The 13,650-nt window shown below is 39.6% G+C and overlaps 1 protein-coding gene and 1 long non-coding RNA gene across 3 annotated transcripts in view; one reads left to right on the top strand and one right to left on the bottom strand.

Annotated features, from left to right (window-relative positions):
• Positions 1 to 241: 241 nt before the first annotated feature.
• Positions 242 to 4,063, top strand: LOC131243199 (uncharacterized). Of its 2 annotated transcripts, XR_009169941.1 has the most exons (3): positions 242 to 389; positions 3,452 to 3,582; positions 3,674 to 4,063. It is a non-coding gene; the product is annotated as an uncharacterized LOC131243199 (long non-coding RNA). The 2 variants fall into 2 exon arrangements; XR_009169940.1 differs by having other exon boundaries at positions 3,452 to 4,063.
• A 2,623-nt stretch (positions 4,064 to 6,686) lies between these two features.
• Positions 6,687 to 13,650, bottom strand: part of LOC131243198 (uncharacterized) — a 42,202-nt gene continuing 35,238 nt past the window's right edge. The window contains exons 2-5 of the mRNA XM_058242367.1: positions 8,888 to 9,006; positions 7,717 to 7,774; positions 7,502 to 7,579; positions 6,687 to 7,155 (exon numbers count right to left, since the gene is read on the bottom strand). Of these exons, the coding sequence (XP_058098350.1) occupies positions 6,962 to 7,155; positions 7,502 to 7,579; positions 7,717 to 7,774; positions 8,888 to 9,006 (449 nt within the window). The 3' untranslated portion in view covers positions 6,687 to 6,961. The remainder of the gene's footprint in view (positions 7,156 to 7,501; positions 7,580 to 7,716; positions 7,775 to 8,887; positions 9,007 to 13,650) is intronic.

The raw sequence follows: 13,650 nt of genomic DNA, 5'->3' as shown, positions 1-13,650 counted from the left end.
CCTTTTTCCGGAAGTTCACTCTGAGGTATTGGAAGATACTTCAATCAGAGAGATATAATTACAATAGACAGTAGAAGGATCTAATAAGAGACTATTAAATACTTGGATAAAAGTACAAAATGGGTGTATGAGGTGCTACGAGACATGCTTAGCAAGGGCATTTTGGTCTTTGTCACCAGATTCCACCCTATAGAGCCCTATGGATGCCATGCCTAGCCATATCTTTCCTCTTCTGAAAAAAGATAATAAGAAAGAATGGTTTATCCCCCTCTTAACCCAACGTATAGAGTTTCAGGAGTGGTAATGCGAGGCTCTAAAAGGCTGATAAGCCTTTATTTGTGGACACCATCCGTTACTGTCAAACTTCATTCTTCCTTCTACTCATCAAGGTATGTTCCAATATTTACAATATCAATAATACTGGCTGATATTATCGATATCGTACATCAGCAACACGAAACTCCCCTGGAAACTCTCTGGAATGGATTCTTGAGTATCGTGCAATATATCGCATGATATCCCAAGATTTCGCCATGTATCAGCAATATTTTGCCGATATCGGTAAATATCGCATTTTTTTTTTTGCTTTGTTCTTACTTTTTATACTCGGTATTGTCAATATCTATCGATATCCAGTAGGAACGGGCCCTTTTGCTTCAAAAACTCAATTTCCCCCTTTTTCCCTTAAATTTCTTTCTTCTAAGTACCTCGTATGTGGATTTCAGTCCATCTTGTACAAGGATTTGAGAGAAAAACCAAAATTTCAAACTGAAATCATCTTCTTGGATTTGGGGCACAATTGGTGAGATATTTTTCATTCTGATCCATTTATTTTTGTTTAAATTATATAAAATGAGTGTGAAATCATAAGAAATCCTTTATTCTTCATGTTTTACATGGAAAATCAAGAATTTCAACCTTCGATTTTGAGATTTGAGTGTAGGTGGCCCAATTTGAGGAAAATTAGGGGAAATTCAAATTTTCCCCAATTTCTCCTAAATTGCTTGCAATGTGGGCATGTATGAGGCATGATCTACTGATTTGTTAACTTTTTTTAACTTCGAAGAAAATATATATTTTTTAATAAAAAATTATTAAAATATTAAATTTTTTTCAAAATTTTCCTTCAACCATCAATTTCAAACTATTTAGGACTCTTTGATGAATTCATCATAATATACACTCTAATGTCCAAATTTGAGTGTAGGTGGCCTGATTAGGGGTAAATTGGAAAAAATTCAAAATTTCCCCAATTTCTTCCAAATTGCTTACAATGTTGCACTCCAAACATGAAATCAAGCATGAATGAGGCCTGATCTACTGATTTGTTAAGTCCTTGTCAATTTTCAGAATATAAAAATTATTTTTAATTAAAAATTACTAAAATATTAATATATTTTTTCAAAATTTCCCTTAAACTAGCTGTCAATGAAAACTAATTTTCAAGTATTTAGGAGTGTTTGATAAAATAATCATCACATACATTCGAATTTCGAATTTTAAGTGTATGTCACCTAATTTGAGAAAATTTAAAATTTTTCCAATTTCTCCCAAATCGGGCCTTATAATGTTGCATTCCAAATATGATATCAAACATATATGAGGGTTGATCTTCCAATTGAATATGTTTTTTGTCAATAAAAAAATATGTATAATTGAGTCTATGTAATTTATGTAGCCATGTGTCTAAGAGTTGAAGAGAAAAATCTGCTTGAATGAGCATTTAGCAAGAGGGTCTCGCAATATTATAGACTAACCTAAGTGCCCAAAGGATGTGAGGGCAAAAATGAGGATTGTGTTAAAATATATATGTGTGTGTGTGTGTGTGTGTGTGTGTGTGTGTGTGTGTGTGTGAAGATAAGAGATGAATGAACTACGTGGGAGAGGAAGATTAGAGAAGAGTTGGGGCAGCCACCATATGTAGGTGATGAGGATGTAGTGGATCTCGGTGACGATGATGGTCCCAAACACAAACGTGCAGTTCAGGAGTCCCTACATGATCAGTGGGAAAAGGATTAGGAAGGGATGTGGGAAGCGAGTAGGCCTAGATTTGAGGAGTCTACCCATAAGCATGGTGGGGGAATGGAGTAGGGGGAGTGGGGCAGGGCCGAGTGGGGAAGGAGGTAGTGGAGCAAAGAGGAGTTCTGGGAGTGGTGGAGGGGAGGGTAGTAGGCGGGGAAGATTACGGGAAATGGAGAAGAGCAGTAGCATGCGAGTGTCAAATCTACCTTCAGATCCGAGGATGTACAAAGAGACAGGAGGGACACAAGAAATTAAATTATATGTTTAGTGAAGGAGATGTGAGAAAGAAAGTAAGGAAGTTTATGGCGAAGTTTTTTATTTACGATCAAATCCCCACAAATGCCACAACGAGCCCGCACTTCAGAAATATGATAAGTGAAGTGCAACGTATGGGTGAAAGTATGCATCCACTCATACCCCGTGAGATCATGGGGAAGTATTTGGATGATGAATATGCGGAGATGAAAACCTACGTGGATTCATAAAGGCAGTCATGGGAGATGTATAGTTGCACCGTCATGTGTGACAGTTGGACCAGACCGACGAAGAAGTCAATTATAAATTTTATGGTCTAGTGCAGGGGACGAGCAGTGTTCCTAAAGTCCGTGGATGTCAGTAACAAGATAAAAAATGTGGACTATATTTACAAACTATACACAATGTCATGCAAGATGTTAGGAGAAAGAACATTGTGCAGTTTGTTACAGACAATGGGAGTGCATTTGTTAAGGCGGGGAAGGATATAATGGGTAGGTATCACATGTACCAAACCCCCTATACAACCTATTGCATCAATCTCATGTTGGCGACAATCGAGGATAAGCTGTCAATGAAGGCCATTATTCCTGACGCACAACTCGTCACGACCTTTATAGACAACCACACATGGTTATTAGTCATGATGCGCAAGAGGTGTGGTAAGAATATAGTGTACCTCAGGACAACACAATTTGCTATAATTATATTGCCTTAAATAGCCTCCTCAGACACAAGCAAGGGCTATGAGAGCTTTTCAGCTCTTTAGACTACGCAGAATGGAATAAGAGGGGGAAGAGACCAGCCCGGAGAATCAATGAGCTCGTGTTGAGCAATGTGTTTTAGGAGCGCGTGCGCAATGTAGTGGCTATTCTGGAGTTCATTTATGTGGTGTTGAGGATGGTCGACAATATACAGATCTGTCGATAGGATTGTCGTATGTGTTCATACGCCTGATGAAAGAGGTCATCAAGGCTAAATCTCCCAAGGCATATAAGTGAGTGCATGCAATAATAGATGACCGTTGAAAAATGAAATTTTCTCACCTACTTCATCAGGCTAGAAAGTAGCTATATGATTTATTTTTTTTCATCTATAGGCTTCAGTAGTTTGCTAGTTCTTTGCCTATTTTATTGTATTAACGTGTAAATATTTGAATCATGTTAGATTTCAGCGTATTTCCTAAATCCCAAATACCACTACAGCTGGAGACTCTACGAAGACAATTCATTAAATAGGGTTAAACATGAGGTGTACGATCACTAATTCCCCAACTGTCCAAGGAAAGGCACATTCTGTGGTAAGGTACATATGTTTCACACTTACATTCTCCAAATCTTCATCTCAACCATTCCATACTTACTCTTATTGCTATATGCTATCAACAGATTGCTAGATTCCACGACGCAGTTAGAATGCTCAGGTGTCAGGCCACGGTGAGGTTGAGGAGCACCATGATGGCATGTGAGTTGCCACGGTAAAGTTAGTTTTCATATTATTTTAGCAAACTTGAAACTAATGAAAAAAATATGTATGTTGCAAGTGAATGGTGGACCATGTACGAAACTGACTGCGAGGTTTTACAGTAGTTGGTTAGTTGTTAGTGTGCTCGCACAAACATTATCCTCCTCACCCCGTGAAAGGAATTAGAGCACATTCTCCCTCATCCACACAAATAAGCGCGCAACAGACTGGGGTACGAGATGCTTCAGAAGCTAGTGTATTGTCACTACAATATAAATTTACAAGAGAAGTTGCTCCGTGTCGAAGGAAGAAAAAAAAAGAAGCACAGTATCCACTAGACTGATGGTGTTTGGATGGCATGCATATGTTAAGGAAGATGAGGACCCACTTTACCAATGGATTAGGTCGGATGACTTGCATACTTTAAATGGGTGACCAGAGCCGCATGTGGCGGCAAAGGCAGAGGAACAAGGGATTGATGTTGACACTCATATGGAGCGGCAGAAATCTTTGGATGAGGCATTCAACCCATTAAGGAATCCGAATGATAGCTCGCGACAGTCACTATCATGCGGGATGTGGCAGGGAGACATTATTTAACACCGAGACCGAAACAGAGTGATGCGGGGGTGGGTCCGGTGATAGTGATGACAGCAATGATGGTGAGGAAGATGGGACTCTGGTGACAGTAGCGATAATGGTGATGATAACGACGGGGATGATGGTGGCAAGAGGGAGTCTCAAAGGCCTCTTAGCCTATTCACTAGGGAGAGGGATTTTGACCATGTCACCCAGGACATTGACCATTGTTCTCATCCAGATGAACCATGGCTCGGTCTTGTCATTAACAAGGCATACACTCGTAAGACGCTACTGGAGAAAAAGAAGACCGAGCAGCTAACTGAATTAAAGGAGTGGTTACTAGCAATGTCCAAGAGGGACACATATGGTCGTGTGAGTATCAGAGGCTCTGGATCTGAATCACGGACAAGGGATGGGAGCTCTAGTTCCAGGCCACAGTACGGATATGGATCACAGACACAAGAGAATAGCTCAGGTTTTATGCCACAATATGGGTATGGATATAGAGCTAGTGGATATGCGGGGAGCGATTCCAGCAATTACAGCTCATCGTTTTTCGACTACAGTCAGGAGTTCACTTTTGCATATGAGTAGGGATATGGGCAACAGTAGGATATGGAGAGCAGTATGGATACCCAAGAACTCCATCTATGCCCATCCTAGATCCATATTAGCCACAGACTGTGGCGATTACACAATACCCACGGATGGGCGTATTGGTTCAGTTCGGAAAGGATGAGTACCAGCATTATGTCAGGGTGTATCTTAATTGGTACCATTTTACTATAACCTGGGCACAGTACTGTCAATTTGTGGAGCAACAGTACTATTCCCTGCCCCATCGAGATGGAGACAATGATTACGAGCCACCACGCAACTCTACGAGTCTAGGCCACAACCAATCACATCATTCATAGGTATATTTCTCAATTTCTACTTCCTTTGCTTTTGAATGAATTGGTTGTGTTTTCACACATCTTCATACATTTATAAATGTTATTCATTCAATTAGAATATAGTTGCATTAGTTCAATCAAACAACGCATAGCTTATTACTCTATACAAAAGAAACCTATTATGTGCAATTCTTTTTTGAGACGTTGTGATTTAAAAGTGTGTATTAAGGTTTTTTTTTTTTTTTTTTTAACAATCTCTGAAGTTTCATTGAAAAATTCAACTATTTTCCCAATGTTTCCCCATGTTTTCCAAAAAGTGCGATAAATTACCCAGTACAAATGATATATCCCATGCGATAATCAATATGTGTATGTATCCCAAGGGTGCGATACGTAACACGATACCAATACTGCAAACACCAATATGTTCTAATCTCTTCATGGTGTGATTTGCACAAAAGTTGTTTGCAAACATCCTAGGATCATAGTGTTTAAAAGAAGAAAAAAGCATCCATGCTTCCACCCTTTTAAAAACCAAACTACCATGAATTATACAGAATTAAACAGGTGGCATATAATCTGGGCTTGCTCAAAAGGAGCAAATTCAACCAATATTTTACCTGTCCGCTTAAAAAGGAGCTAGGTGAATAGTATTTTACTGGTTTCAGGATTGCTAGATGTAGATGCTAATAAAGCTGTCCAAGACGAATCACAAGTCATCTAATGATGAGGAATAATCATGCCACAGCAAAGTATTGGTACAATGAACAAATACCAAGCTAGGAAATGCAACTTAATTTTCTCTTTACAAGAAACTACCAGAACGATTTCCTCATTTCCAACCTTGAGGACAAAGTCAACATGACGGGGGGATAGTTGCTATGAACCATTCCTTTCTCTTGTTTTTCTTTTATCTTAATTTATTTTATTCTCAGTCATATTTAGCATCAATTTACACATGCATATAGGGCCCACATAGCAGCAGTGTAGGTTGTTTAGGGTGTGAGGAGCTGTTTCTAATTTGGATACTTACACCACATGGACAATGGAATGAGGAATCTTTAAAACCTTGTTTCCATCCAAAAACTCTAAAAGGAGGCCATTCTTCCCTCGAAGTAGGACCTATTTTTCTCATTTGTTATGTGATTACAATACAACATTTTAAACACCTACATAGGAGTTCAGGTGTATCAGACAAGCTTTCCGATCATGGTAGGTTCTGTGATATTTGGTATGGTCATTTTTGTCGTACCTGCTTTGTTCCTAGTTTCCCATGCACATGGTATCTTATTAGCTGAAACAGATAGGTTTCACAAAGGAATGGAAATTAACAATTTTAATATTGACATTCTTCCTGTGCTTTGTAGCACATGGTCATCTTTAGGGCATCCTAATTGCTGACCGTTCAGTAGAAAGCCTCCTAGAGTCTCTCATTACTCATAAACATTGAAAACACATAAAATGGAATGCGCATCAAACAGACATATGGGCTCTCAACATAAGCTATACGAGTAGTGGTTATGTGCTGATTTATTGATTATACAGACACGCAACCAAAAGCTTTCGGGAAGTGTTCACAAACAAACAACTATTAGAGGAGCTAAATCGAGAGGTGGGACCTGCACCTACAATACTTTGGGTTCAATGAAATTGAAATCATCAGCGATGCCTGACATGTGGTATCTTGTCAATGACATGAGTATGGTTACAGGAAAAGTGTTGAAAATGAAGTGTAGATGATGCTATAGTGGCAGAAGTAAAACGGGACATGGGATGAACTCTGCCAACAGGTTTGCATCAACATGCTTCGAGTGGATCGCTTCCATGCTTAACACAACTAAATCCATATTCATTTCATCTGCGACCTCACCTATGATGGCTGTCGGCTTCTTGCCTTCCCCAAGTCGCTCCATCAACCCAAATTTCTGAAACCCGCCTGGTCAAAAAAAAAAAGAAAAAAAGAGCAAGTTCAACACAAGAAAAATTCCAACTGTGACCAGTACATCGCAGAAATTACTAATGCTGCATTGTAAGTAACTCAAAATCACGTTTCCATTGGAAACATTTTAAGCCAGCTCCAGCTAAAAATGTGGTGTTTCAAAAAGCAAGGAAAATGGATTCTGCATTATGCCGGGCTATGTATTTTCTGTCAAACCAGCTTGAAATAAGGATACTGTTCAAGCTGAAGGAGTTTTCTTGCAGAAACCAATCCTGCCCAACTCCGATTGCAAGACATCCAATCATACACTAATTAACTAATTTGAGCAAGATACTGTACCAACCTTGAGAGAGATGCCATCGAATACTTGACAGCTGAGCATCATGCTCTGGTATTGAATCTTTCGGTTTTTCATCAATCACTGCAAGGAACACCAAGTTCTACATCCCTTGAAATCATGCACTAAAAGGTCCGTCCAGTGCACCAGCTGTTCCTATGGCTTATGTTTGTAAGGGTGAGTGAAAGAGTAAGCTCTAATGGAGGAAGCATAGACATTACCTACAACTGTTATGTCAGATCCATATTTCTTTGCCAAAGCTGTGGCAGTTGCCGCAACCTGCTGACGATAGAAAGTTATAGAACAAATTCTAAGGCTGGGAACTGAGAAATATTATCTCATCCACCGAAACACAGCATCGTTGTAAAATTGTTAACCAAAAAAAAAAAAAAAAAGTCCAAAAAGTATTGATTCATGATGCACCACTGATAAATAAAATGATCGATGCAGTACAGATTAAGGTCAATATAAGATGGATATTGTATTACATCAAATCGCTAACATCACAAAAAATCCCTTTGCTCTCATTGAATATGCTGTGGGCAGAAACTTATATGGCATTCCAAAATAGTTCTACATTGAACTAATGAGATGGCAAAGAGTGATGACTTATTCAAAACATTTACAAATCACAACCATTTAAAAGAAAATTCGCTTTTTACAAGGAACTTGTAGATCATCAAAGAAAAGCATTTAATGTCATCTTCCCCTTTGAATGTTAGAGATTTACACTGTATGGAATTTTACAAATGAGATGGCGAAGAGTGATGGCTTATTCAAAACATTTACAAATCACAACCACTTAAAAGAAAATTCGCTTTTTACAAGGAACTTGTAGATCATCAAAGAAAAGCATTTAATGTCATCTTCCCCTTTGAATGTTAGAGATTTACACTGTATGGAATTTTTTAATAGAACGAATTTTGACATTAGCTGTAAAGAATATGAAAAGAAATCCCCATTTGCATGACAAACAATTATCATCGCAATTCTTTGTCATATAATTGGAGTCTCAACCTCTCAAAAAACAGGTTCAAAACCATTGTTCAATTTACAAACATTGTTTGAGGTGCCATGATACATAATGCATTCTTTCTAATCTTGCTTCAAACATAGAATATGCATGGAAATACCATAGTAGATAAAATGTCTGAGGGAAAAAAAAAAAAAAAAAAAGCTCTTCCAGAAATCATGATTATATTTTGACACTATAAGTTCATTTTTTTTCTAAGAATTTCTATCTCCACCATTCTACGTATCAGAGCAACAAAATAATTTCTCTTCACCAAGTATAGTAGCATTCCAATCAAAGAACTACAAGTATATTGATTAAATAATTGTAGCAATACAAGATGCGACATCAAAGGGGAGCTGCCTTAAGATAGCAAGAACCTGTCTTGTTCCCTCAGAGAGATAAGGATTCCGGTCCGTGATAGGAAGAAGCATATGTTTGAATTCCTCAAAAGCATCTGCAGCTAAACTACCTCCAGACTCTTGAATCTCCGCCCTTGCTGAAACCACTTGCAGAAATATGGTTCAGTCATCCACAATTATGTAAAAACAAATAACAATGGTTTAAATTGCAAAGACTTTTTATGTGAGATGATTGAAACTAAATATCAATGTCATTGCCATGTTTAGCTATTTAGGATCCTTGTCAACATAGACAAAAAGGTGAGATGATTGGAACTAAAGATCAATGTCATAGAGAAACTCTCGATTTAGTAAATATAACGGAAAATTGATACAAATATTTCTCAAATTCTTTTGGAGAAGTGATACAAATAGCCCAACAAATAGTGAAATAAATAACATGGAACAGCCAATACTTATAGAGCAATTGATGAAGTATATGTGGGCAATCAAAACACGAACATGCAAACTTAAATGAATCCCTGTACAAAGGGTGGTTCACCATAATCTTCATCATCATCATAGTGCTGTCCCAGCTATTTGGGGTTGGCTTTACAGATTCTCTTTCACCAACCATCCAATATAAAACTCTACCCTTGGTAAACAAACAAGCTTTCATATCTCAACACCTCGATCCATGTCCTTTTCGTTAGCCCTTATCCACCTATACACTTCCCATAATCAAATTTGACCTCCTTATTGGTGCCATGTCTATCTGAATACACGGGTAGTTTGGATAAGTGGAAGTGGAAATCCTTGGGAAAGTCATGCAATTTCAGGTCTTGGAAGGAGATCTCCAGGAACTCCAGATCTTTCGCATGACTGACAACTCTCTAGTTCCATGGAACATCAATTCTAGTTTGGATGAACCCGTTGGAGGGCTTACAGACCACTGCAAAAATGACATGCAAGAGTAGTAGCCCGTTGGAGGGTTTTCCAAAGTTACCAGACAGCAAAAGGGAAGAAGAATGAAAGGGTTCATTTTACAATAGTTCTTCTAGTATTTAACCAGAGCAGCAATAAAAGGGAAAACAAGACAACTTGGTATATACCACTGCCACTACAGCATGGGGAAGATGAAAACGAGTTTCCTCATAATCATGGCCACCCATGAAAAACAATGCACAATCCCCATGAAGCACCACACCCATGATGTTTCTTGCAGATATGTCATACACCAGTCTAAATGACAAAGGCAAAAATGCATGGCCATGTTCAAGTAGCATGGCTTGCTAACAAGTACCACTAAATACTTTCTTTCTTTTTCTTCTTCTTTTTGTTTCTTTTCTTTTCTTTTCTTTTTTTTTTTTTTTTTGAAGATTGTGCCACTAAATACTGTCCATTCTACTTTCCTAGTAATCATCCAAATAAAAAGGTACCTGAATACTATCAACGGTGTGATGGAAATGTGATGGGGACATCTCGCGCACATGCACGCTCCCTCCCCCCACCCCAACGCACATACGCAAGGAGGAGGAGGGCCCTACCATCGATCTGGATCAATGATGACGTCCAGGGAGGACCCCCTGGTTAGATGACTGTGTTTTAGTTCCTTAGAATGGACCTGATCATCATGTGAATCCCACCGTAGGTTCTCATGATCGTGGCTCACTATTCCAAACGATCTAGTACGAGTTTTGGTTATTATTGTTATTAGGAACATCATTAATGGTTTAGATTATTTTGATTAGTTGTTAATTGTGGTTACTTCGTCTCTAAGTAATAAGTTGCGAACATGGCGCAAGTTTTGGGGTATAAGATTTTATTATAAATAGGCACCCCTTGTAGTCTTTTTACTCATGGAAGATTGAATAAAATTTATACGTTTTCCTGCTCCTCTCTAAATTGTGAAGCCTAATTGGGTGCAAAACCCTCCCTTCTTCGAAGGGATAACTACCATGGTGCGAAGCCACATCCATCCCAAATCGCCCCCATCTCTTACCATCCATATTCCTCATCTCCTACAATCACCTCCTCATCAAATCCACCCACGTTTGCAGCTAATCTTTCCCATACAGCAGATTTCCAGAATCTAGCAATACAGGAGGGCTGAAACTTCGGCGGAGCACTGTGCACAAACCAAACATCCGATCAGCGTGAAACTTGGCGTGAAGGTGGACCTCCCTTGGCCGACCAGCACCTAGCTGGCTGATTTCAAATTCGTGGGCCCCACACACGTGTGGGAAGGATCCCACGCACGTGCGTCAGACCCGGACCGCTGTTCACACATGTGGATCATCTTGGATTTGTTTCTCTCTTCTATTTCACTCCTCTCTCGCCTTATTTCCCTAACCCTAACCCTAAATAATTATAAATCCCATGTCTTATTCCACTTTTGCAAACCCTAGGTTTTCCCGATTTAAAACATGTGAATCCCTTGGATTGGGAAGTAATCATTTGCATGTGTGGATGAATTTACTCTGCTTTGAGCATTGTTTAGTCTATAATTTTTAATTGATCCAGCCCTAACATGTGTAGGGTTGGACTCTTATAGATTCCCCTTGTTGAATGTTTGAACGTATGTGGGATGTGGAATTTTTTTGTGATTGTTTTAAAATTAGTGTGATCTAAAGCCAGAAATCTTGCATATCATATTTAATTTCCATGTACTGCATCAAATTTGGTATCAGAGCTTAGGTTTTTCATAAGGGATTGCATCGCATGTTTAGGGCTTAGTCTACTCGCGTTTATTTTGCATTAAATTTCATCATATAGGGTTGTTTAGGACCCATCATTCACAATATAGACTGCTGAATTTTCTATTGTTAGAAATTCCTCAATTTTCATTGCTGAATTTTCTGTTAACAAACTATTTGGACAGTTATGTTGCTGGAATTTTAGGAGCGTTGCGTAGTTTCCCTCATATAGAGTCCTATAGGAGCATTTAGTCCCATTTAGACGCATATGGTTGCATTAGAAAACCTTTCGAGTTGAGTGGGTAGTTGTATGCCCACACGTACTGGTCGCGGTTTTGGGTTGCACCCTGCACTAAACATGGAGCAATTACAAGAGTCAAAGGATAACATAACCCGGCAGTTTGAGTATTTGAGTAGGTGCTTGGAACAACATATTGACCAACGCTGGGATCAACTTAATGTACACGTTACCCAACTAGAGACCTCCGCCTGGGCAAACCCCACTATTGGGGAAGATGTCCAATCTCAGGCAGGTGGTTAGGAGGATAGACCAAGGAATGGAGGTGACCAGGGAATCGGTTATGGGCGCGCACCCGTGCACCCACCCCGTGAGGGACAACAAGACCACTATGACCCCAATGCGCAACTTCTCAAAGGACTTAGAGTAGATGCTCCCACGGTTGATGGCCACTTGAATCCTAAAGCTTTTCTAGATTGGTTAGCAGACATGAACCACTATTTTGAGTGGTACGACATGTATGGCCATGTGGCTAGAGAGAGTGCACCAGAGGCTAGTATAGAGTTACCCACTGAGGTCATTCCGGTAGTGTATGAGTTTCGTGATGTCTTTCCTGATGATCTACCGGATGAGTTTCCCCCTATGAGGGATATACAGCACGCCATTGATTCAGTCCCTGGGGCGACTCTACCAAACCTGTCTGAGGTGGTCAATAAGAGTTTGGGAAATTTTCTCAGGTCTAAGTCCTTTTGAAGTTGTTACTGGTTATAAACCTAGGAAACCTATTGATCTTGTCCCTGTGTCACTGTCTCATAGGCCATCAGAGTCTGCAGAGTCTTTTGCGCATCGCATTCACTCATTGCATCAAGAAATTAGGCGAAAGATTACTACTAGTAATGAACATTACAAAATTTCTGCAGACTAACATAAATGATTCAAGGAATTCAATGTAGGAGACTCTGTAATGGTCTGCATCAGGCCAGAGCGGTACTCTCAGGGAGTCGTTCATAAATTACAAGCGCGTAGCACTGGACCATTCAAAATTATAAAACGAAACGGTCTCAATGCGTATGTGGTAGATCTTCCACCTTCCATAGGAATTAGCTCGATATTCAATGTGGAGGATCTAGTTGCATTTCATGGGACTACTGATACATTGTCCGGCCTTTCACCTAACCATTCTAATTCTCCAGACCTTTCTCTTGATCTATGGCCCCCTCTCGACCTATCTTCTCAGCCTCTACCTCCCATACCTACCCTTCCCACACCTAGAGAGGAGATAGAGGATATTCTGGACTATCAGATAGTATCGACGTCGGATAGCGGATTTCAAAAGTTCTTGATCAAGTGGAAGTCACGCTCAGCTTCAGACAGTACGTGCCTCGCTGAGGAGCTTCAGAGACTTGATCTTGACATCTCGGAGCGGTTCAGGAGTTTTATTTCACCAGCGACCAAACCTTCGCAGCCGGGGAGAATTGATGCGAACATCTCGCGTACATGCACGCCCCCCCACGCACGTATGAAAGGAGGAAGGCCCCACCATCGATATGGATCAATGACGACGTCCAGGGAGAACCCCCTAGTTAGATGACTGCATTTTGGTTCCTTGGAGTGGACCCGATCGTCATGTTAATCCCACCATGGGTTCTCATGATCGTGGCCCACTATTCCAAACGATCTAGTACTTTGAGTTTTGGTTATTATTATTATTAGGAACATCATGGATGGTTTAGATTATTTTGATTAGTTGTTAATTGTGGTTACTTCGTCTCTTAGTAATAGGTTGCGCACATGACACGAGTTTTGGGGTATAGGATTTTATTATAGATAGGCACCCCTTGTAGTCTTTTTCCTCATTGAAGATTGAA

This window comes from Magnolia sinica, chromosome 4 (genome assembly GCF_029962835.1).
Source record: "Magnolia sinica isolate HGM2019 chromosome 4, MsV1, whole genome shotgun sequence".
Classification (NCBI taxonomy): domain Eukaryota; kingdom Viridiplantae; phylum Streptophyta; class Magnoliopsida; order Magnoliales; family Magnoliaceae; genus Magnolia; species Magnolia sinica.
The sequence above is the reverse complement of the archived record's forward strand: the minus strand, read 5'-3'. Positions and strand labels throughout refer to the sequence as shown.